We start from the raw sequence: 24,093 nt of genomic DNA, 5'->3' as shown, positions 1-24,093 counted from the left end.
ATTATACTGTGTAGCTCCATCCTTCTTGTTGTAAATGGAAAGCTTTCATTCTTTATTATGGCTGAATAATATTCCATTGTTTGTATGTATGTGTGTGTATATATATATATAAAATGGAAGCACCCCAAGTGTCCATAAATAGATGAACGGATAAAGAAGATATGTGTATATATATGAATATATATATACATATACATATATACATATACATATATACATACACATGTATATATATATATATATATACATGTCTTCTTAGCCCAGGTGGATATGCCAGGACCCACGATTGGTCCGTGGCAGCATATTTGATAAGACAGTGTTTCCAGAGGACCTGGAATCAAAAGAACTTTGTAACTTTTCAATGTCTTTTATAGTGTTAGAAAGTTTAATAATTTGGTGGAAATAAATAAGGACTGTTATACATATCCACACTCACCTGGTGAGTGTAGGAGGTTTTATCTGATAGCAGAGAAGAGAGACAATAAGGGGCATTGGGGTGGGAAACGTTTAAGCTTTACCTTTGATTTACTCTAGAGAAAAGCCCATATGAGGAGTTGTACACGATGGGGCTTCTTGTTCAAAGATTTGAAATATTATAGAAAGGGAGAGATTTCATTATTTTACATTTGGTAGTGGTAGTTGAAAAATTACTTGACATTAAAACAACATTAATGTTGACATTTTGTAGTGGGTTGGTTAAATGAAATAGCTAGTTGATTAATCCATGGATAAAAGGAAAAAAAGATGTTAAATTTTTCTAAAGATCTAAATTCCTAAAATAGAATTGAAGAGGGGGGAGATGTTTACTCAGGGATTATTTGAGATTTAACAATTCTTAGTCAAGTTTTTATAGGCTATGAGGGCCAATAAATAGGAACAAGGAGGTTAGCTTAGTTGATTTGATATTTCATTTGACTTAAATGCATCCATAGTATAATCAAATTATGGAATTAAAAGAGTGCCATAACAACCCCTTTTTGCTCCCTACCAAAGAATGGAAACTTAGTTGGGAAAATCATGTGTAAATTTCGATCTTTGAAAGTAAAGCTAAAACATTTTATAGTAAAAGCGGTAAGTATTTAGGGGGAAATGGAATTTAAAAATGAAGTTCGTTTTACAAAATTAGAGGTTTAGAAATTGTCAAAAACTGTGGCAAAATGATTTGAGAATAGTGAAACAGACATTTCTTAAATATTTGAACTTCAAAAACAAGTCCTTTCCACATTTTGGCTACTGTCCATAGTGCTGCAATGAACATGGGAATGCTAATCTCTTTTCAAGACCCTGATTTCAATTCGTTTGGATAAATTTCCAGAAGTGAGATTGCCGGATCATACGCCAGTCCTGTTTTTCATATTTTGAGTACCCTTCATACTGTAGGTGGAAACACTCTAAAGGTCCATCAACTGATGAATGGGTTAAAAAAATGTAATATATACACACAAAAGAATATTATTCAATCTTAAAAAGGAGATCCTTCAATATGTGCCGTGTAGATGAATTTAGAGCACATTTTGATAAGTGAAGTAAGTTAGTCCAGAAGGTGAAAAAAAGACCCTGCATACTTCCGTTTACATACATAGTCAAACTCATAAAAGCAAAGGATAAAACTGGTTGCCTGGAGCCGCAGGGAGTAGAAAGTGGGACGTCACTCATGAATACGTATACAACTTCAGTTACTCAACATGAATAAGTTCCAGAGATCTGTTGCACATCATTATCTACAGGCTACTGTGTATTGTGCACTTAAAAATCTGTTCAAAGTATAGATCTCACAGTAACTGTTCTTACCACAATAAAAAAAAAATTTAAAATACTCTCTTCACACCTTTTTTGATAAGGGAATGATTTACAAACTGAAACTCACTTTCAAGTAAACATTTGTTAACATTTTACGCTCCGGCATAGATTATAAAATTCCTCATCAACAGAGAATAAAACTACCAAGTAAATCTTTTACAATAAATCAAATATCAAAAATGAAATTTTCTGCCTTTAAAAATCTTCCTGATTCTGAGTTTTCAAGCAGGCTGCTACTGTTGGCCTGACCTCAGTTTGGTTTCCATTTCTGACCTGTGCCGTTCATTGTGGATTCTTCCATATTTTATTTCACGTGGAACTTATGGTCAAGGCCTAAAATTCAATAATGACTGAAAAAGTCCATCTGAACAAAATACAGTTTGTTCAGGGATTCAGTTTGGACACCAGAGGGCAGGAGAATCCCTGGAAGTGAAGGAATGGATCCTTGTCGTTGGTGAGTTTCCAGGCTGGCTGACGTAATGATGTCATGGTAAGGCCAGGAGTTTAGGTTTGACTTTTTGTCACAGGAAGTACAGAACTCTGTCAAAACTAGAAAACAAAAGTGGCACATGGAGAGTCGTAGTGTTTATTTCCCTCGCTGATAATGTCAGCAGAAGGCCCAGTGGGAGCACAACTTATGAAGCAACCTTGATGAGAACAAGAGTGGGAAATGTAAATGCAGAGGAGGTTTTTAAAATAATCTATTTTAAAAATTTTAAGTTCAGTGTAAAATGGCATTCAGTGGAGATTCGGACATTTAGTAGAAAGCAAATTAAAGTAAGATGTGTGCCCCAGAATTACAAGAAAAGAAATGACAAGCACAAGAAGGTTTCAAAACTGCATTATTATTTGTGCAGAGAACAGATCAACCCCTGGGGAAACAATGTGGGGTTCTGTTTGGTTGTTCACTTTGATCTCATTGAAGGTAGAGTGGTGCAGAGATTAAGAGCATTTGATTTGGAGTCAAGTAGAGTTAAATTTAATCCCTGTCTTACCACTTCAGAACAACAAGAAAGAACCCTACCTTTAACCAAAAGTGTAAAGCAAAAATAAACAACTTCTGATGGTAACTAGGATTGTCATTTTTATGTCTCTAAATTCTATAAAAAGGACATAATCTTCCTGATCAAAGAGAGTGCTGTTCTGCTGGAGTTTTTCTGGAGTCTCTTTCTGTCTCCATTAGCAATACTGGCCCGAGCTCGGGCTATGAATAAAAGTTTACAGATCTTTCTCGACTTACAGTGGGGTTACGTCCCAGTAGACCCATTCTAAGTTGAAAATATCGTAGGTCGCAAGTGCATTCACTACACCTAACTGGTCAACATGATAGCTTAGCCTAGCCAAACTTAACCATGCTAGGAACACTGACATTATTAGTCTATAGTTGGGCAAACTCCTCTAACACAAAGCCTGTTTTATAATAAACTGTTGAGTATCTCATGTAATGTATTGAATACTGTACTAAAGTGAAAAATACAATGATTTTAAGTGCATGGATTGTTTACCCTTGTGATGGTGTGGCCGACTAAGAGCTACGGCTTGGTACCCTGCCCAGCTTCACCGGATTCTCGTACTACATATAACTAGCCCAGGAAAAGATCAAATTCAAAATTCTAGGTACAGTTCCCACTGGCTATGTATTGCTTTCTCACCATCATAAAGTCAAAAAATCAGAAGTCAAAACTTCATCAGTTGGGGACCATCTCTAGTAACAAGGCATAATTATCAAACCTTAGCTACAGATTTGAATGTGCTTACACATGTAAAAAAACATGGGGATTTCTTGAGAAATACTGATGTTTAGAAAGGATAAAGGAATAACTGTTAAATGACACTTTCTTATGCCTGATATTTTTCCTTTTCTAAATTTTTAAAAAGAAAAAAAAGGCTAAGTATCTCTGTGATAGTGTGGATCCAGCCTATTCCCTGGATAATTTCAAACTCTAAGAAAATATGTACAGTGTAAACACTGTATATTTTGAGTACTAAGGAGCAAAAACTGGTGTGTTTACTGTGATGGGGCGCTTCTTTTCTCATTGATGAAAAACTCTCCTCACTGACTCTTATGCATGACTCTTGGTAGGGAAAGGTCACCTATTCACATTTCAGAGAAGTGGCTGTGTTCTTATGAGGACAGTATTGTGACACGTGATTTGTCTTTTTTTTTTAAGATTTTATTTATTTATGAGAGAGAGAGAGGCAGCAGGGAGGAGCAAGGCACAAGCAGATTCCACACTGAGCGCAGAGTCCGACGCACCACTCAATCTCACAACCCTGAGGTCATGACCTGAGCCAAAACCAAGAGTCAGATGCTTAACGGACTGTGACACCCAGGCGCCCCGACACGTGATTCATCTTTAAGCCTCCCATGGCATTTCACAGCTCTTCAGGCAGGAGGAAGGAAATGGTGACAACCCCCTCGGCGGCACCTCTAACCTACACTGTATTTGGAAAAAAATAGGTAATCTGGATGCATTGGCATGTGATCATTTCATGATCAATTTCAATTTTTTAGTATAAGAATCAGCTACTATATATATGCATGTAAATTGTTTTCTGTAGGGGCGCCTGCACGGCTCAGTTGGTCAAGGGTCCCACTCTTGATTTTGGCTCAGGTCATGATCTCAGAGTCGTGAGATTGAGCCCTGCATGGAGCCTGCTTATGATTCTCTCCCTCTCCTTCTGCCCCTCCCCCCTCAAAAAAAACAATTTTCTGCAGTTAAAATGTAGATGGTTTCAGTCCCAAATTCTCCAGTAACGTCTAGATGACGGATAGTATTTTTTTTTAATGGCCTCAATGGTCATAGTATTTTTAAAAATAAACTCATGTAGAAGCAGCTCCAAATGTGATAGTCCATGATACTTAACCCCATAATCCTAGTGTGGTGAAATTTCCCCAACTAGAGTTCCCTCTGAATTTTAACTATCCTCCTCAAAAAAGCCCCAAATATATATAATGTAAGTTGAAATTCTATGTATATTCGTTATATATATATGTACACTACAGTTCAGTATACACATATAGAATATATATTCAGTAAAAGGTATTCTATCAAAGGGGAAAATAAACATAAATTAACATAAAATAATTTTAACATAGATAATAGTACAAAGACTAAAGGCTTGGATTCTGCTTGGACTCTGCTGCCAGAGTATCTGGATTTAAAACGCAGGTGCACCACTCACGAGCTTTGTGACCTTAGGCAATTTACTGCACCTCTCTGTGTCGGAGATTGCTCACCTGTAAAACGGCATTAATAACAATAGCACTTGCTTCTTAGAATCATTATGAAGCTAAGATTTGTAAAACCTTTAGAAGATTACCTGCACACCCTAACCTACACCTTACGTTACTGTTAAATAAATAAATAAGACAAGTAAGTACAACTTTGATGTTCAAAGATAATAAAAAAGTGAATCCCATAAAGAAGATGTGGTATATATACAATGGAATACTACTCAGCCATCAAAAAGAATGAAATCTTGCCATTCACAAGGACATGGATACAACTAGAGGGTATTTTGCTAAACAAAATAGGTCAATCAGAGAAAGCCAAATACCATATGATTTCACTCATATGTGGAATTCAAGAAACAAAACAGATGAACAAAGGGGAGGGGAAGGAAAAATAAAATAAGATGAAAACAGAGAGGGAAGCAAACCATAAGAGACTCTTAACTATAGGAAACAAACTGAGGGTTGCTGGAGGGGAGGTAGGTGGGGGGATGGGGTAACTGGGTGATGTGCATTAAGGGCACTTAAGGTAATGAGGAGAAGGTGTTGTATACAACTGATGAATCACAAAATTCTACCTTTGAAACTAATAATACAGTATATGTTAATAAAATTGAATTTAAATAAAAAAATCTTTAAAAAGTGAATCCTGAAAATCATATTATTGGCAATTTTTTTCCCATGGAAGTGTGATCACCTTATAATCAGTCCAGAAAACATACTTGAAACATATTTCTATTGAGGAGTTACGAAAGGGAAAATAGACATTGTTGTAAAGTGTGTTTCCCACATTTAATTAGGTTATGTAACAGGAAGATGAAAAGAGAATTCAGAAAGCCTGGCTACCAACTGTTTCCTGTTTAAGAACAAACATATGAAAAGAAAAAATTCAGTAGAATTGGATGGATTAAGTTAATAATTTTTCTCAGACATTTTGATGATTACTGTAGACCTCCTGGTAGAAATATTCATATTGAAACTTAAGGGAAAAAAAGGCATTTATTATGTCAATTAGCCCATCCTAAAATATTTAAATAACTTAAACTGTTTTAATCACATCAACGAAAACAAAACAACACAAAAACTTTCTATTTAAAATGCAAATACAGATTTTACACAGCAAAGTGTTTTTTTTTTAACAGATGCAACATAATAAGGAAATAAATGAACCATTGTAACTGATGTAGTCATTGAAAAGTAGAAATGAGGACCTGAAGACTCTAGTTATATACAGAGCTGTACGTGGGAAATAAATATTTATTTGACATTTTCATTTAACTTGGAATATTTGTCATTCTAGATATCAAATCATCTTGATGATTCTGTAGACTTACTGAAGATTGGCACTATATTTTCAGCAGAGCCTGCTCCTTATTATATAATCCATTGTTTCCTGTTAGTACTTAAAGCTCTTACTCAAAAGAAAAAAAAATGTCAAGTTCCAGGGAAGTATGGAAATGCTAATACATCACCGTGAATAAATAATAGGTATTTTAAAAACCACAGTATATGTTGCTGTGGTAAATAGCATAGTTTATTATAATAGAATTAAGAAGAGGATATGGGCTTCAGAAAATAATTTGATTATGAAATTGGATACATACTGTGCCAGGTCGGGGATAAGGAATTCTTCCATCATACTGCACCCAACGATGGTCTGCACTTTCCTTATGAGCATATGGACCATTGAAAACTGCTCTGACGTCAGCCATGCTGTACACACAAACAGCTGAGCCTTTGAAGATGGAGCTGTAAAAAAGCAACATGATCCAATCATTCCCCGTACAACAGTCACTGTACACTTATTTATTGAGCACATATTATAACCAGGTGTGTGGACAAACTTGGGCAGCACATTCCATCCGATAGGTGCTGCAGACGAAATGTGTGGATGTGCTTAAGGAGCTTATAACCAAGTAATCCTGAAAAAGATGTGATAGCAGTTACATTACAGATAATTACAGTAACAAGCGAAGCAAGCATGCAGATGGGTCCCCAGTACAGGGCTGTCTGGTAAGTTTTCAGAGAGTAGGTGGTGTCTACATTGACATCTGATGGATACATGGGAAATACCTAGAAAAACTGAAGGACAGAAGGAAATATGCAGAAAAGAGTATCAAATTTATATACATGCTTTTGAATTTTATTTGAAGTTCTTACAGCATAGTGCCTTCTAAAGAACTTATAAAAAAGTTACATTACCTATTTTTTTATAGAGGAACACTTTAGGTATATAAATAATAAATATCTCATTTAGGTTTTCTTTTTTTTTTTTTTAAGATTTTATTTATTTATTTGACAGCGAGAGATAGCAAGAGCAGGAACACAAGCAGGGGGAGTGGGAGAGAGAGAAGCAGGCTTTCCGCTGAGCAGGAAGCCTGATGTGGGGCTCAATCCCAGGATCCTGGGATCATGACCTAAGCTGAAGGCAGACGCTTAACAACTGAGCCACCCAGGCACCCCTCATTTAGGTTTTCTTAAAGTGAGTGAATGTCCATAAACATTGGCTATTAATAATTTCCTCATTCAATTTTTATTAACTCGAAAAAAATGTTGAAATTCTTTTGTGCTTCTCCCCAAATTTTCGAATTTCTTCTTGAATTTATGTATGTAACCTATGTGATACTTAAAATTAATCTTAATTACACAGGACTGGAGGACACATAATCAAGAAGCAGAAAAGCGCCATGGGAATTTCACAAGTTTTTGCAATTTAGTGGTGAAAACTGTTAACACTATCACCAGATGTCTCATTTTTTTTTAAATTTCTGGAAAATAAAAGACATTTTCTCTGCATCCAAAATTTTCAGTGATTTTTGTTCATAAAAATGAGATCACCCTTTATGACCTAAGAGACATATCATCTCAGCACTACACAAGTGAGCCAAGGATTCTCTAGCATGGGAAACTGAATCATTAATATTCTTGGAATGAGGGGAGCCTGGGTGGCACAGTCAGTTGGGTCTGCCTTAGGCTCAAGTCATGGTCCCAGAGTCCCGGAGTCCCAGGATCCAGCCCCGCATCGAGCTCCCTGCTCAGCGGGGAGTCTGCTTCTCACCCTGCTCTCTTGCTCTCTCTCACTTTCTCTCTCAAATAAATAAATAAAATCTTAAAAAAATATAATCTTGGAATGACATTAATGGGAAGCAACGGGAGCTGATGACAAACAGGCAGCTGGAAGAAAACTCTGCTAAGAAGGGAGGTGATGCCCCCATAAAGATCACATCCTCTGCCTAGGATATTTTAAAGGAATGATACATCACACTTAATGGTGTTTCTATTGTTGCAGATTAATTACATCTTCTTATTGGACAAAGGATGTGACACTGCTTCCCAGTATTACCTCAGTCCTTGGGGCGGCATTAAAAATAGAATAATAAAGTACACCAAGAGCAAAGAGTTGACTTGTAACTTCACACTCTGGGTGGGCAGAGTACTTGGTAGGAGAAAAAAACATAACTATCTTGGGGCTGTATTTCCCTGGCACATGTCTATGCCTTGTGTTGGAACACACAGTGACTTCAAAGACAGTTCTGTGAATGGAAAGATGCCAAGAGAACTAGCTCTGAGATACTTAACTTGAGTAACTACAGGCACTTGCTTTTCTTGCATCTTTTTAGTTAAGATATAAATTAGCCGGAAAATGGGGTCCAAATAGCAGCATTCTTAGGGTATCTTCTTTATTTTCACTGTAAATATTCACATTCTCTATCTTACAATGAACCAAGGAGCATTTTGTTTTCTGATATCGTCTGAACCACACTATTGGTACAAGGTGTAAGGTGAACTGAATGAAGGTAATGTCACATAAAAGAAATTATAATTTGCCTACAGATTACTTTAATAATTTATTCAAAAGGAGGCAGTAAGACCATTTCTCTAATACTAATACCAATACTGCCAATTCTTCCAATACTAATATCAATATAAACAACGGTGATAGCAGAGCTGTGGAAAAAGTAAAAAAGTAGTTCAAAGAAGGTGTTGCAGGGAGTAATATGTAACAGGAATAAAGCTGTCCCATGTTCAAATGTAAGTTTCTGAATTAAATGAAATTAATATTACATAAAATTATGTAAGGTCCATTTATTCTTTGAGAAAGCTTCACAGATGATAGGACAACTTTTAAGGAAGTCACGGAGTCTCGGTGACAAGTACAGGACAGTATTACACAGAATGAAGACAAAAACACAGGGGTGAAAATTAAGAAAACACCTTTGGTTCTAGTCCCATTTTTACTACAACTTGGCCCATCTTCTTGGCGCAAGTCATACAAACCTCCTTTGCCTAAGTTAGCAGAGCAATAATGATATGCTGGTAACAGCCAAACTCCCATCTTTGTAGGGTAACGGAAGGGTATCTAAGATTGTACATGATGACACTTTAGAAGTCAAGAGTGTCGCATCTTATGACTGCAACCTAAGCAATGACTAAGGCATGTATTTCTTTCATACTACTTCTATGTCATGCAGCTTAACCTATTTATTATGGTGAGTATATGCATACACCTTTGCATCCTGTAACTTTAGTCTGGGAATTTAACTCACAGAAGTACTTGCTTACTTGCTCACACAGAGAAATAGCCATATGTACAACGTCAGTCACTGAAGCGTTATGCGTACCAACGAAGACCTGGAAACAATGGAGATGTTATGTATAGGAAACTGGCTAAATGAATTGTGGTAACTGATATAGGAGTGCTCTGCTGGCATAAAAAGAACAAAGGACATTTTATGTCTTGATATTAAAAGAGTTCTAGGAAACACTATGTGAAAAAATAAAATGAAAAACGGGTATTTTTTTTTCACACAAAAGGAAGGGACAAGAAAACATATATTTCTTCTATAGAAGAATTACAAGTGTTGTTTTTGTTTTGTTTTGTTTTGTTTGTTTTTTAACTTACCTGGTTGTGGTAAAGACTCCATAGACTACAGGATTTCTTTCATCTCTTGTGGGGAGTAAGTAAATATCCTCTATTAATGGGAAAAAAATAACAATTCAATATATTTTTATATTTCAGTATTACATATTTGTCTTTTCTTTAAGAAATACAGTAGTTCTGAGACACTAATAGTATATAAAATTAACAGTGAAAGTCGTTACATTATGACATAAGAAATTAAGGGTAAAAGACGGGTTTTCTCACTAGTCATGTGACACTGAACTGGATATCTAACCTTTCAGGTGTCTACTTCAATCACCTGTAAATGGGATGATTCGCTTGATAATCTCCATGACTATTTCCAGTCAGAGGTATGTGATTTCTTACAGAATAGAAATTAAAAACATAGGGTGTTTTTACCTTCCAATGTAAAAAAAGTCTTGTCCTGTAATTGTGTCAACTTACTAATAATTCAATTATCTATTTGCTAACAATATAAAAATAGCTACACAATTAATTACTTGTGCAGTATTACTTGTGTAACTTGCTCAGTATTTTGTAACTACTTGAGCAGTATTGACACCAAAGTATGTGTAAATAATATTCATTAAAAGATCATTTAAGATGTGAGCATGCTTATATACAACATGAGGAATCACCCATGAATATTGAATATATACTTTAAATACTGTATGGCAAAATCATTCAGTGATAAAATCATTTTTACACTGCAAGGCAAAAACAAATTCAAAAGATAAGATTTGATGATGCTAACTTCATATTTAACTGAAAAAATTCCTTCTAGAATTAGCTTTGAGGGGGTAAAGAGGGGAAATGAAAGAGAATAATCCGTCTAACACTTTTCTGAGTATTCTTTTTCTTAACAAGTCGGAGGGAGCGAGTTCACCCAATCTCTCATGCTCTCCAGCAGAGGGCAGTCTCAGAATAAAGAACCCAAGTTCTTGCTACCTATAGACTGTTACGCATGTTTGGAGTTAATTTCCAATTTGCATACTTTGTTTAGAATTTGGGAGAAATTTTTTGAAAGATAATTGTCAAATTATTGGAAATTTGTTATAATGGATAAAACACTGTCATATAAAATTCATATTCACCTCTTACATCAATTAGACACATTGTTGCACATGATTTGACTTACGTTAATTTTGTTTCAATAATTAAAACAATGGTAAAACTTAAAAAAAAAAGTAAAAGGCCACATGGAGAGTGGATGGGTTCTTGCTAGTAGCTTTTTGTCTCTTGCTGCAGCTTTATTTCCTCATAACTATGAGGATGCTTACAAAGAGACGAATTGCTTCATTACAATGTGCTCTGAAACCTAGAGCACCTCCATGTTCTTTGTGTGTGTGAATTTAGTAATAACACTCCTGCAAGCTGTCCTGGGTATATTGGGGGCTAAAATAAAACAAATGCTGAATTTATTAGGCAGTAAGTAATTTTTAAGAAAAAAAGGAGCATGCAACTTACGAAGCTCATCAAAATGAGTATCTGCCCCATCATTTCCAGGAATGGAGCAAATCAATCTGGCTTTAAGAAAAGTCGTCCATTTGTTTATCAGGCTGCGTTGTCCTCCTACATCATTCTGGAAAGAAAAAAAAAAAGGAAAATAACAAAGATACAGATTTAACGCAATGGTTTACAAAGACAGGAAACCTACATGTTTAAGGCCTTGAACTTTCAAATAAGGGAAAAGGCAGTTTGGTCCCTTAAGATTACATGCTTTTCTAATGGTTGAATGAACGCAATGTCTACAACATGGCTCTACCTAATGAGCAGATGCAGGCAGGGCTATCCAGTAAATGAGTGAGGCCTGGAATCAAATCTCACCTCTGTCACTTTTTGCTCCATGGCCTGCTATTTAACTCTCCAAGTCCCTGTTTCCTCATTGAAAAAAATACGATTAATGCCTTGAAATTGATTATTTTTTTTTTAAAGATTTTTTATTTATTTATTTGAGAGAGAGAGAATGAGAGGGAGGAGAGTCAGAGGGAGAAGCAGACTCCCTGCTGAGCAGGGAGCCCGATGCGGGACTCGATCCAGGGACTCCAGGATCATGACCTGAGCCGAAGGCAGTCGCTTAACCAACTGAGCCACCCAGGCGCCCTTGAAATTGATTATTTTGATAATTAAATGGAAAAATTTGTGTACAGTGCTTAGCACAGGGGCAGACAACTTACGTTCAATAAATACTAGCACTGACTTGTATATTATACACATGATGAAGATCGTGATTTACAGCCTTTACAAATATGCTATAGACTTAAAAAAAAACAGTCTTTTTCCAAAATTAGTGCCCTACTAATTAAGCAATAAGGCAACATAAACATACATATAAAACCAATCTTGTTTTAAATGCTAATTGATGTTTTTCCATACTTTATTTGACTCTGAAATATTTCACTAAAATGTTCTTTAGACACTTACCAAACACAGGCATTTAAATCCATTCAGTAAAATAAATTCAAAAACTCACCGTAAAAAGATCTGTTTCTTATTTTTAATTTAATATGTCCCTGTGAACACTAAATTCATACAATTTGTTATCTGACTGGACTAGATCAGCTATGTTTGTAATAAGTAAGATGAGATTGTTTCATGGCATAAATACTGTAAGTACTTAAACCAAAGTTTCAAAAATTACTTTTGGAGTTACTATTTCCATTAATGTACTTACATCTAAATGTAAATTATATGAAAATTTTTATCCTTCATGCAATCTATGTTTTATAAAATTAATAAAGAGTTCACTATCAAATACTAACTCTGAATATTTAGGAATTGTATTCCCTGTGCTTCTTTTATCTCTGAAAATTAAATGAAATTAGAGAAAAGTATCTAAATGACTTCTCCAAACAGGGGAATTCAAAGTCAGAGAAATAGCTGCTATTCTTCAAGAAAGGGGGGAGGAAGAAAGGGAAGGGGATGCAAGACAGAGATCCCTTTGAGTATTATCTTGGGTGATATGGAAACCCAAATTCCAGATGATATAATCTTAGTAACAGAGCAAAATCTCAGAAGGCTATAGATTTGTAGGAAAGCTCAGAAGGCAATGAGGTCCTTGAGACCAGGGACTGGAGCCATCTTTATAGCCTTAGCACCTAGCACCAGGGGAGTACCAGGGCACCCAGAGTGATGAATCCCATTTTATTTTGCTTTGCTTAAAGATTTATTTATTTATTTGAGAGACAGAGAGAGAGCATTGAGGGGAGGGACAGAGGGAGAGGGAGAGAGAGAGTCTCAAGCAGACTCCCAGCTGAGCACGGACCCAGATGCAGGGCTCGATGCCACGACCCTGAGATCATGACCTGAGTCAAAATCAAGAGTCGGACGCTTAACCAACTAAGCCACACAGGCACTGGTGAATCCCATTTTATATCCCCCTCTGCTAAACACGAGAATACTTTTCAGTAATAGCTCTGTATACATAAGTAATCATTTTTTATTTTCTTGATTTGTTCTTTAGGTTTATAACAATGTAAAAAGAAAAAAATTGAAATTTAAAGACATTTACATTCAATAAAATATTTCATATATGAACTAAAATTTGCACTTGAACAAAATATCGCACCTCACAGTTTGCACTACATCTCGCTGTTTTAAATTTTAAATGATCCAAATCAATGTGCACTTAGTCTTGGAACACATGTGTAACTGAGTTCATGTGTGCTGGCAAATACAGAATATAAACTTCATGATAAGTACAGCAATTGTTTGGAAACTGGACCAACAAAAGACCTTTCTGGCAATAGTATTTTGACACTGATACTGTTTAGAATTGCTGACACATGGTGATAATACAAAGCAAAAAAACATTTAGTTGATTTTCTCATAATTTTTCATTCTTCCCAGAAAATGCACTCCCTATTCCTTTCATCCAACACCTACTGTATGTATGTCACTAATGCTCTGCTTATCAGGTGTTTAATTAGTACATTTTTGATTATTAGTAACTAAAAATACAAGATAAAATTGATAAATGCCCTTTGAAAGTATAGCTAAATGCCAAAGAATTTAAGTCTCCTCTGAAATGTCTTTGTAGTGGAAATAATGAGGACAGGCATTGCTGTAGAGTTAGATTCAATACTGTTCTTAAAACGAGAGGTGAGTTCAGACATGCAGAGATTGGAATACTCAGGAAATATTCTAGGTGCTAGAAATTAGAGGGAAAGGACAATAGGTGAAACACTTCAGAACATGTATGGAGAACCAGGACAAATTTGGTTTAGATGAAGACTGGGATAAATGAAAATAGTGGAGGAAAATGTTATAAAAGGAAATTTGAGTACAATCCAGGAAGGCTTTAATACCAGACCAAAGCATTTATATGTCATTTAGTAATACGTCATTTAGTATAAAGAATTACTACAAAGATGTGAAAGAAAATGAATACATGATATCTTTCATATACTAACCCTCTAGAAACAAATGTGTCTATAGTTGCTATAGAATTTATGTTTTGTATGTGGTGCTTCTATTGTTGCAGTATCATTGCTCAATAATAAAAATAATCAATATTTCAGCTAGCTATTGGATGATTAATGATGGCTGCAGCTGTGAAGACAGATTTATCTAGACATGACCTTTATTTTTACTGCTAACATCCTCAGATCATTCAATAAATATAAATCCAGATGTTAATATGAATAGGCAAAAACACGGATACTTCCTTCTATTAATGATGAACTCTGTGCTAATGTTTATTAGGATTCCAGTGAGAAAATATGTTATCTGGGATCACTCAGAAAGAAAGAGATTTTTAAATAAATTTAAAAATAAAAAGTAAGATATCTTCTCATCTTTCTCATGAACCCTGATTCACATATGTGTTCTTTTATATTTTTATTATAGCAGAGCCTACTTGTATAAGCCAAGCTCTAGTTAAAACCTTTCAATCTTAATGCACTCTTACATATTTATAATATTTAAAATTTTTCATTGCCCATATTCACATATTTTGAGTCAGCAATGAATACTAAAAATAATGTTGATTCAATATACATGAGGAAATACATCAGCTATTGTGAATTTAATGCCAGGAACTATGTTTGGTTTACTGCTTTACTCCTAGCAGTGTAGGTGCTTAAATTATTTTGTGAATTGAATAAACAGATATATCAAATATTTGCTCCACGACATTCCTTTAACAGGTGTATACATCACTACTTCATAAAAATTAGCAATCACATTCCCTTTTAAACATTTTATGACAAAAAAATAACAATAAATGTCCCTTTTCAAACAGCATCCCCCTTTCTATTTGTGATTATCATCCATATTCAAGACAAACCATGAAACAATTCTAACTATTCTACTAGGTTCAAATTTGTTGGACAGGAAAGAGACTTATACTGTAGCCTTGCATATATATATATATATATATATAAACCTGACAAATGGAAATTACAATCCTTTGAACAAAAGAATCCTTAAATGTTCTTGCGAATCCATCAAGCAGCCTTTCCTGGCCCCTCAAGGAATAAAAAGATAAAAAACAAGCAAAAAAAAAAAAAAAAAACAAAATCCAGGTCAAAGATGAAAGCCACCTGCTGTCAGCAGGGAAAAGAGTATAATTTCTGGGATAATGGTTCTCAGGGATGGATTATAAGCATTTAATGACTGGATAGTAACTCTTACAGACATCCAGAAGCATGACCTGGCATGGCAAAGTTCAATTCACAAGAAGTTGTATTTCTCCTGTAGGTAAGTGTCAGTTGACTGACTGTTGACCGGCTCTCAGTCCCTGGATTTGTTTGCAAATCCACAAAATCCCCCCTGAGAACTTTAAGCCCAGAGGAGGGCTGAAAGGGAGATAACCATATTTGTACTAAATTGTCACCTCCTTGCTTATTTTTGTGAAGTTCTAAGGAACAGAACTATCTCACTAACACAATAGATTTATTATTGAGATGTCAGAATCAGCAGCTTTTAGTCACCGGTCACTTCTATGCCTCCACTCTATCACAGCTTCTTTGTGGTCAGATTGCCAAAAGCCTTGACATTCTCTACACAAAGAAGCAGATGAAAGTAACAAAGAAATTAAATGTAAATAAGCCAGACTGCGTGGGTTCCATCTGGGTGGTGAACGCACAGGGTGACTGTTTTTTTATTCTCTGTAGCTTTGTATATGTTTGTGACAGTTCTTAATTTTAAAAACAGAAAAGACAAAAGACGAAACAAAGCACAATTTAGAATCTTTCAGCAGCTTTAAAATAAACTCTCTCTGAGTCAGGTGGTTGAGTGATGGCTGCATATTATGAAATAGTATGATTTCCACTCATAGGCTTCTAATGGGTAGATGAGTCGGAAGGCAGGTTAATGGGGATTCCATTTTGCTTCTACTGTCCCAGCAGATTCAAGTCCTTATAAATCTTACATAGACATGTAGAGTAGCTACAAACTGTCACACGTGAACTTTTATTGAGTATGTCTTTTGACCTTTGGGTCACTATGCTGGATTCATCTGCTAAACACAATTTTATCTGTACACATCGTCCTCTTCAAGGATCTCTTAGCACTTCATAAATACGGTCCTTTTCACCTATATCTTGGGAAACAGAAGCTCTTGGAAAATATAAGAATTGACTTTCAGCTCCTATGCTCTTGACGCCTGAAGAGTTTATAAATCAACAAATCACCAAGACATCTTTGAACATGTTGTATTCCACTGAAATATGGATTTAAGTTTAAGGTGAAAGACACCAGGCTTTTTGAATCAACAAACACTGAAGAATGACACATCTTAAGCACTTAGAAAAAAGAAAAAGAAAAAAAAAAAAAGGTTTGCTGCAGGAGTCAGACTGGTTCATAAATTCTTCTTTGCTTAAAATTAGTTCTTTTGCCTAATGCTATTCTGCATCCTCATGCAGGCAAAAGAATGGAATTCCCTGAAACACTGAAAACTATCATCTGTGCATCTTTTATGCATACTTCTCCCCAGTTCTAGCGATTAATGACATTTAACCTCAGAGATTTCAGTTTGAATTAATACAACCTACTTCTTTTGAACTGTAATCTAAACACTACAATATTGTAAACCAATAAACATATTTTTTTCCATAACTGAAACTGAGGTAAACACACAGGCTTCTCATTGACCCTTTTTACACAGTCAGTATAAGATTAGGGCAATTTAATACTTTGGCGTTTTCAATGTAATGCCTGTTGTATTTCAATACATCATTCATATTCTTTATCTGATCTGTCATTTATGGTAACAGCTGTCCCTTGTGGGTTTTAAACAGTCTCGTGCTGAGATATGCCTCTGAATCGCTGAAGACCCATTACACCAGCAAATGCTGGAGATAGGACCCCAGCAACTGACCTTTCAGAGCAACTGTCCAACGTACTTCTCCCTGTGCTGCCTCAAGCTTCACACAGTTATTTCTAGGGATGGATTTTAGAATCTTTGTAAACTTATTACAGATGGTCTGTATGGGGCTGTGTAAGCAAATAAAAATGATAAGGATAATCCAAACACAGAATGGCCTATTTAGAAGGTGGAAACTATGATCATGATGTGATAGAAACAAAAAGTAAAATCTGGAATAAGAAGTTCCAAGAGCCTCACTAGGAAAGCATGCCATATACACTAAAATACAGTGTTATACTGAGAGCAAGAGCTTAAATGGGGACATTTTTAATACATTAAATAAACTAATGGAAGACAGTGAAGTTACATGGCCAAATCAAATGAGAGAACTATGTCATTGTGCTTTCCATTTTAGTCTGGATCTTCCTTTGCAGTGTGTTGTAATCACGTTTCATCTAACTGTTTCATTGAGATAAAAAAAAAATAGTAATAAGGTTATGACCACTAAGAAATAAAAACAAAATAAGAAAATAAGGAGTCTTCTACTTCATCTACAAATAATCTTGAAATCCCTTAATGGTAAAAGAAACAAAACTATGCAAACTCAAACATCTCAGACAAAGGGGAGAGGAGAACAAAATAAACAGAAGAACTTGTGTGGCAGGTGTTAAGCACAGTGATTTTTAAGGGATCTATTCTGAAGAGGCTTTCAAGACAACCAATATTTTTTTTTTCCTAAAAGGGACTCTCACGTTAGAGATGACTGTTTTCGATTTGCTATTGGAGAATCAAAATGGATAACATGTTTTTCTAACTACTCCAAAAACTTGTAAAAATTACTGGAAACACAGGACCTGATAATACACTATACTAAAAAGTTCAGTTTCTAAGATTTAATAGGTTAAAATTAGGTAAATCTAGGCATGGTAAGCAGTTTTTGTTTTGTTTTGTTTTTGTTTTTCAGGTAGGATCAGAACTCAGTAAATTAAAAAAAAAAAAAAAAAAAAAAAGCTACAGCCAACAGTGTAAATCCTTGCTTAGGAATTTCGGACAGGAAAACAGATGGAAGTGAAGCAAAAACACATCTGTAACTTGTGGCTCTAAATCTCTCATTTAGGTTGTAAGTGACACGTTGAAAGTAAGCAAAAAAAAACCCCACAACTTGGGGGAGATCAATAAATACGGAAAGTGTCATCAGCCTAAAAACACAAATCTTCAAAGGCAGTAATTGTCCAAATAGGACCATATATCAAGGTAGACAATGCAAGTGGAATCGAGGCAAAGGACTATTAATTAGACCCCCAGGCGAGTTATGTGAAAGGACCATCCAAACGGAATTCCTGGCATGGACCAAAGGAAATACTGCAGAACAAAAAAGAGAACTGGCACAACCTACAGCTGGAATTCAGAGTGGGCTAGCCTAAGGAAGCTAATGGACAATGCTTCCAAAAATGAATAGAATCCAAAAGTAATGGGAAACAGCCTTGAGGCGAAAAGTTGCAAGCCAGCCTCCCTGAAGTGACTGGTATTTCCACACTGTAACTTACAAGGGTGGGTCTTGAAGGGACACACACACACACACACACACACACACACACACGTGTGTGGTAATAAACACCACACAAACATCAATAATAGTATCTGAAAGGACTATTCAGAAGGTTTATTTCAGGCTGTCTCACCTGTTCTTTCAGTTAGCATTTATTACCTCGCCATGGAGATCTGTGTAATTTACCATTTATGAGAGCCGCCCGGGGTGTAAGGTGTGCCATTTGGTGCTTGAAAATATTGGCTATATGACAGAATAAAGAATTATAAAGTCTGACAAGGCTTTAGAAATCATCTAGGTTAAGCATCTTATTTTAAATATGAGAAAAATGGAGTAAGAAGTTTGACCGACAAGTAGGGATACCACTGAAAAATAATTCATGAGTAAATGTGTTCTGCCGTATACAAAGATAAACATAACTGAGTGTGAAAGCGGTTCTTTAGATGAAGGTACTTATTCTCCTGAGGCTGTCATTGAGCAATACCGTCCTATGAAATGATACTCTAATTCAGCTTCTTTACTGCTTTTAGTGTCTCTCCCTGTCCACACCTCTTGTCTAAAGTTTGCATTGTTCAAATTGTTCACAAAATCTCCACCAGACATGTCTCCAAATTCTTTTGACTATGTCCAGAAATAAGATCCACCCTCCCAGCACAAATATTGCTAAAAATGAAGGCAAAATAATAACCATAATTTCAAACATTAAAACGAGTTAAGTATCATCGCTTCCCATTAACTTTTAGTAACTGACCTATCTCTAACCAACCCCTGTCCCTAATACACACACACTACCACTCTTGCACTCCCAAGCACAGTTAGTTGATCTGGCTCCAAAAGTGTGAGTGTGTATGCATGATACGTTGTGTGTGTGTGTGATTTTTGACATTTAACTCTCTGTTGTATGACAAGGAACTTACATTATTCACATGTCACTCTTCTACATTGTTGACTGCTTGAAAATAGAGACCCATTTAAGTCACTCTTGTTTTCCAGTACCTTCCTCAGTATCTGCCACATCCAAATTCATATATCTCATTTAAGTCTTTCATTTGCTTGGTAACATCGTCATGGGAGAGACAGGCACCCTCATTTCCTAATTTAAGAAGCTGAGCTAGGGGGCGCCTGGGAGGCTCAGTTGGTTAAGTATCTGCCCTCTGCTCGGGTCATGTTCCCAGGGTCCTGGGATCTAGCCCCACGTCAGGCTCCCTGGTCAGTGGGGAGCCTGTTTCTCCCTCTCCCTCTGCAGGTCCCCCTGCTTGTGCTCTCTGTGTGTCAAATAAATAAATAAAATCTTAAAAAAAAAGAAGCAGCAGCTGAGCTAGGAAGTACATGTGTAGAGCAGAGATGTAAGCCTAGATCTACTTTCACATTGAATATTCCTATCATTTGAGCAAAAGTTATTGGTGATATCCTTACTGCCAAATTGAACACCTGATTTTTAATCATAATCTTATCTGACTTCCTTTTGGTGTATGACATTACTAACAACTGCTTTCTTCTTGAAACAGCTTTTGTCCTTTGAGATGCCACTCTCATCCAGTTCCCCACCTAACTATCAACCTATTTCTTCTCAATTGTCATTTTCCTCTGTTTTTTTTTTTTTTTTCTTAAATAAATATCATTGTCCCTCGGGATTGTGTCCTTGGTCATTGATCTCACACTACCTATTTACTTGGGCGATTTCACACACTTCCATGACTTCAAGAACCACCAATATATTGGTGATTTCCAAATTCATGATTCAACTGGCTGTTTTGGCAACATATCCTAGAGCCAGGTCAAGTTCAACATGTCCAAGTATAAAATCTATGCCCATACACCATTTCTGGTATTTTTTTGTCTCAAATATCGGAAGATATCTCTTTGTGAATTTTCCTAATCTCTGGTTATCTTCTGGAAATCACAATTCCTAAGAATATAGGAGTCCATGTCTACGGGCAAGTATTAAAGTCTCTGGGACAGGAGTAAGGAAGAACTAAAATGCATCGAGGATCCAATAGGACAGGAACCTGTTGCAGCCTTTCATATACATCATGATGTCAATATCTGCAATATCAGTCAGTCCTAAATACAAACGGGGAAGATAAGAGTTCTTAAGAATCTTGAAATTTCATGTATGTTTTAAAGGGGAACCAATCACTATCCTATTAATTTTCCATGTACTTGTTATGCTCCCATCAGAGCAAAGCTCTTTCGAGATCATTTTTTCTTTTTTAAGATTTTATTTATTTGAGAGAGAGAAAGTGAGAAAGAGAGAGAGAGAACACGAGTGGGGATGGGGGAGAGGGAAAAGCAGGCTTCGCACTGAGCAGGGAGCCTGACGCGGGGCTCGATCCCAGGACCCTGAGATCATGACCTGAGCGGAAGGCAGACGCTTAACCAACTGAGCCACCCAGGCGCCCCTTCGATTTCTTTTTTTTTTAAGTATTTTATTTATTTATTTGACAGAGAGAGAGACAGCGAGAGAGGGAACACAAGCAGGGGGAGTGGGAGAGGGAGAAGCCCCCTTCGATTTCTTAAATGCTTTTCCTACCTCCGAGATTTCACATATGCTTTTCTTTCTGCCTGGAAGATTCTTCCCTATCCCTGTCATCTTTGCCCTGAAACTTCCTAAACATTTTCAATATCTGGTTCAAAAGTTACTTTTTCAGACAAATCTTCCACAGTCAATCTAAAACCCACCTATTTTCCTAACCACACCCTGTGGGTTTTTTTCCCCATTTTAGCACTCACCACACTTTCCAATTATGTATTAATCTGTGTGTTTTCTTGTTTAATGCATATATCATTTATTAGGTTGCAAGCTCAGTAAATACAAGAATCACTTTTTTCTTTTTATTTTCTATAAAACTACTGTTTATTTAGCATAGTGTTGTGCACACGGTTGTTAAGTAAATGAGTACTTTGATAGTCTATATTTATACTGTAGCCACTAGCCATGTGATACTACTTACTTATTTTTATTATTTTAAGTTTTTATTTTAGTTCCAGTTAGTTAACAATACACATGATACTATTTAAATTAAAATTCGTTAAAATTAAATAACATTAAAAATTCAGTTCCTCTGTCATACTAATCAAATGTTAATACTAATAGCTACATGGCTCTATGTTGGAGAGTGTGCAAATGGAACATTCCTATCATCACATAAAGTTCTATTGGACAGACTAGTCTACAGTAAGCAATTAATAAAGGAGTAGTAATAAATTAAGGACTTACTAGACATCTATATCTAGATTCTATGCATTCTATTCTATTCATTCCTATTTTCTTTAAGGAGCCACCTAACAGGTCCCTAGTCACAAATATTTCTCAATCCAGATGGTTCCTCAAATTATTGCTAAGTATATCTACCCATCAAGTCACTTCTTTTCTAAAAAACATTGATAACTTCTCATTGCCTACAGGATAGAGTTTGAACTCCTTAATATGGAAACAAGACTTCTTATCTTCCAATTTATCACCCCAATCTTGAATGACATTGCCCCCCACATACGCCCCTCCAGTTCCACTTACAACAAGATTTCACCCTTCTGTAAACCAAATATACTGTCTCAATGCTGCCTGAAAGAGCTATCTTTTCCTTTCCTTGATGTAGTCCTCCTCCCTCTGTAGGACTCAATTTTTGAGCTTCGCCAAATATGCAGCATTCACAGCTCTTATCTCTGTCACATTATATTGTGATTATCTGTTTATATCTCTATTTCCGTCACTGTATTATGAGATTTCAAAGAAAAGGGACAGTGGTTTACTTACCTCCCAGTGTCCAGTATATTGCATTTTGTACAGAACTTATATTTTGTTATTATTGAAACAATGAAATGATATAATAGTGAGTAGTTACAGAATTGAAAAGACTCACTCTTATTCTATAAACAATTCTTGACTAATTTTTGTGAATTTTTGCCTATTTCAAAAACCTTCTCCCCACCAATCACGATACACTACTCAGTCTAATAGTATTATCTTTGACAGGTCAATAAAATGGCTTTTACTGGGCGCCTGGGTGGCTCAGTTGGTTAAGCGACTGCCTTCAGCTCAGGTCATGATCCTGGAGTCCTGGGATCGAGTCCCGCATCGGGCTCCCTGCTCGGCAGGGAGCCTGCTTCTCCCTCTGACCCTCCCCTCTCTCATGTGCTCTCTCTCATTCTCTCTCAAATAAATAAATAAAATCTTTAAAAAAAAAAAATGGCTTTTACTTTAGTTTAGTAGCTGAAGATGTAGGGAACTCTTAAATTGTCAGCAGTTTGGGGGCTGAAGCTCATCAATTACAAATGGAAACAAATAAAAACAGCAAAACCAGAATATTTCTAAGCAAATGAGCCTTTAGGAATATCCTGGTGGAATAAAGACTATAAAGGACTCCCACATTACAAAAAGGTTTTGTAAACTCAGTAAAGTGTACACAGTTCACTCTTAATCTTCTCTAACATAATCTCTCACTTCTTGGATACTATGCTTATATCTATCGAACTCAATTTTGTTTCATAGCATAGACATACATTTGTTATTATTTCTTAAAATTGAAAAACAATATTATAATAATCCCAGGGGGGTAAAAAAAAAAAAAAAAAGAACCAACAGAGAGGAATATGTTCTGAATAATGTCAGAAGAACATTTTTATGTGAAAATAATATATAACAGCAACAATGATGATGCTGAACAGTTGTTTTTTTAATTAAACTTGTTATTGTTTTGACATATTTTTTAAAAGATTTCAAGTCATTTTAAATCTTGTCCGTGAAATTTCCACTTATACGTGCTCACTTTTTGCCACACTTTAATCCTAAATTATTAAGTAAAGTTCAAAACTGTCAGGGCATGCTGCGATTAAGAAATTTTAAAGATGTATGCAGAATCAAGTATTGTAAACATTTGACTAATGGATCATATGTGTAGTGGGAAATTCTGAAGATGGTACTAACTAGAAACAGTGATTGAGTAAAGAGATGTAAGAAGGACCTCCATTATATCTTTTTTTTTTTTTCTAAGGAAATTCATCCATCACATGTCCTTATTTGATCTCACAATTTGTTAGCTTTTTATCCAAACACAATGGCATTACAAATCTTGCTGTGTGGCCTTCGAGTTTTTTGTGGTGGGAAGATTCCTGTACTACAATTCTCTCAGCCTTTTCAATTCTATAGGAGTTTGTTCATAATTAAAACAAAATATCCCAGGGCTGATACTTAAGAGTCTACATCGTATTTTTAATATATAAGTTTCTAAATGGAGCAACTATATTTTTAATATATTCTTCCACCTCTAACTTAGCTTTCAGTATATTTAACAATA

At 35.7% G+C, this 24,093-nt stretch overlaps 1 protein-coding gene across 1 annotated transcript in view; it reads right to left on the bottom strand.

Moving 5' to 3' along the window:
- SEMA3D (semaphorin 3D) overlaps positions 1-24,093 on the bottom strand; it is a 128,717-nt gene that overhangs the window by 33,798 nt on the left and 70,826 nt on the right. Inside the window, exons 8-10 of the mRNA XM_032402268.1 lie at positions 11,406-11,520; positions 9,939-10,008; positions 6,640-6,784 (exon numbers count right to left, since the gene is read on the bottom strand). Coding sequence (XP_032258159.1) covers positions 6,640-6,784; positions 9,939-10,008; positions 11,406-11,520 — 330 coding nt within the window. The remainder of the gene's footprint in view (positions 1-6,639; positions 6,785-9,938; positions 10,009-11,405; positions 11,521-24,093) is intronic.

Source organism: Phoca vitulina, unplaced genomic scaffold (assembly GCF_004348235.1).
Source record: "Phoca vitulina isolate PV1807 unplaced genomic scaffold, GSC_HSeal_1.0 scaffold4, whole genome shotgun sequence".
NCBI lineage: Eukaryota > Metazoa > Chordata > Mammalia > Carnivora > Phocidae > Phoca > Phoca vitulina.
This window is presented reverse-complemented; position numbering and strand designations above follow the sequence as displayed.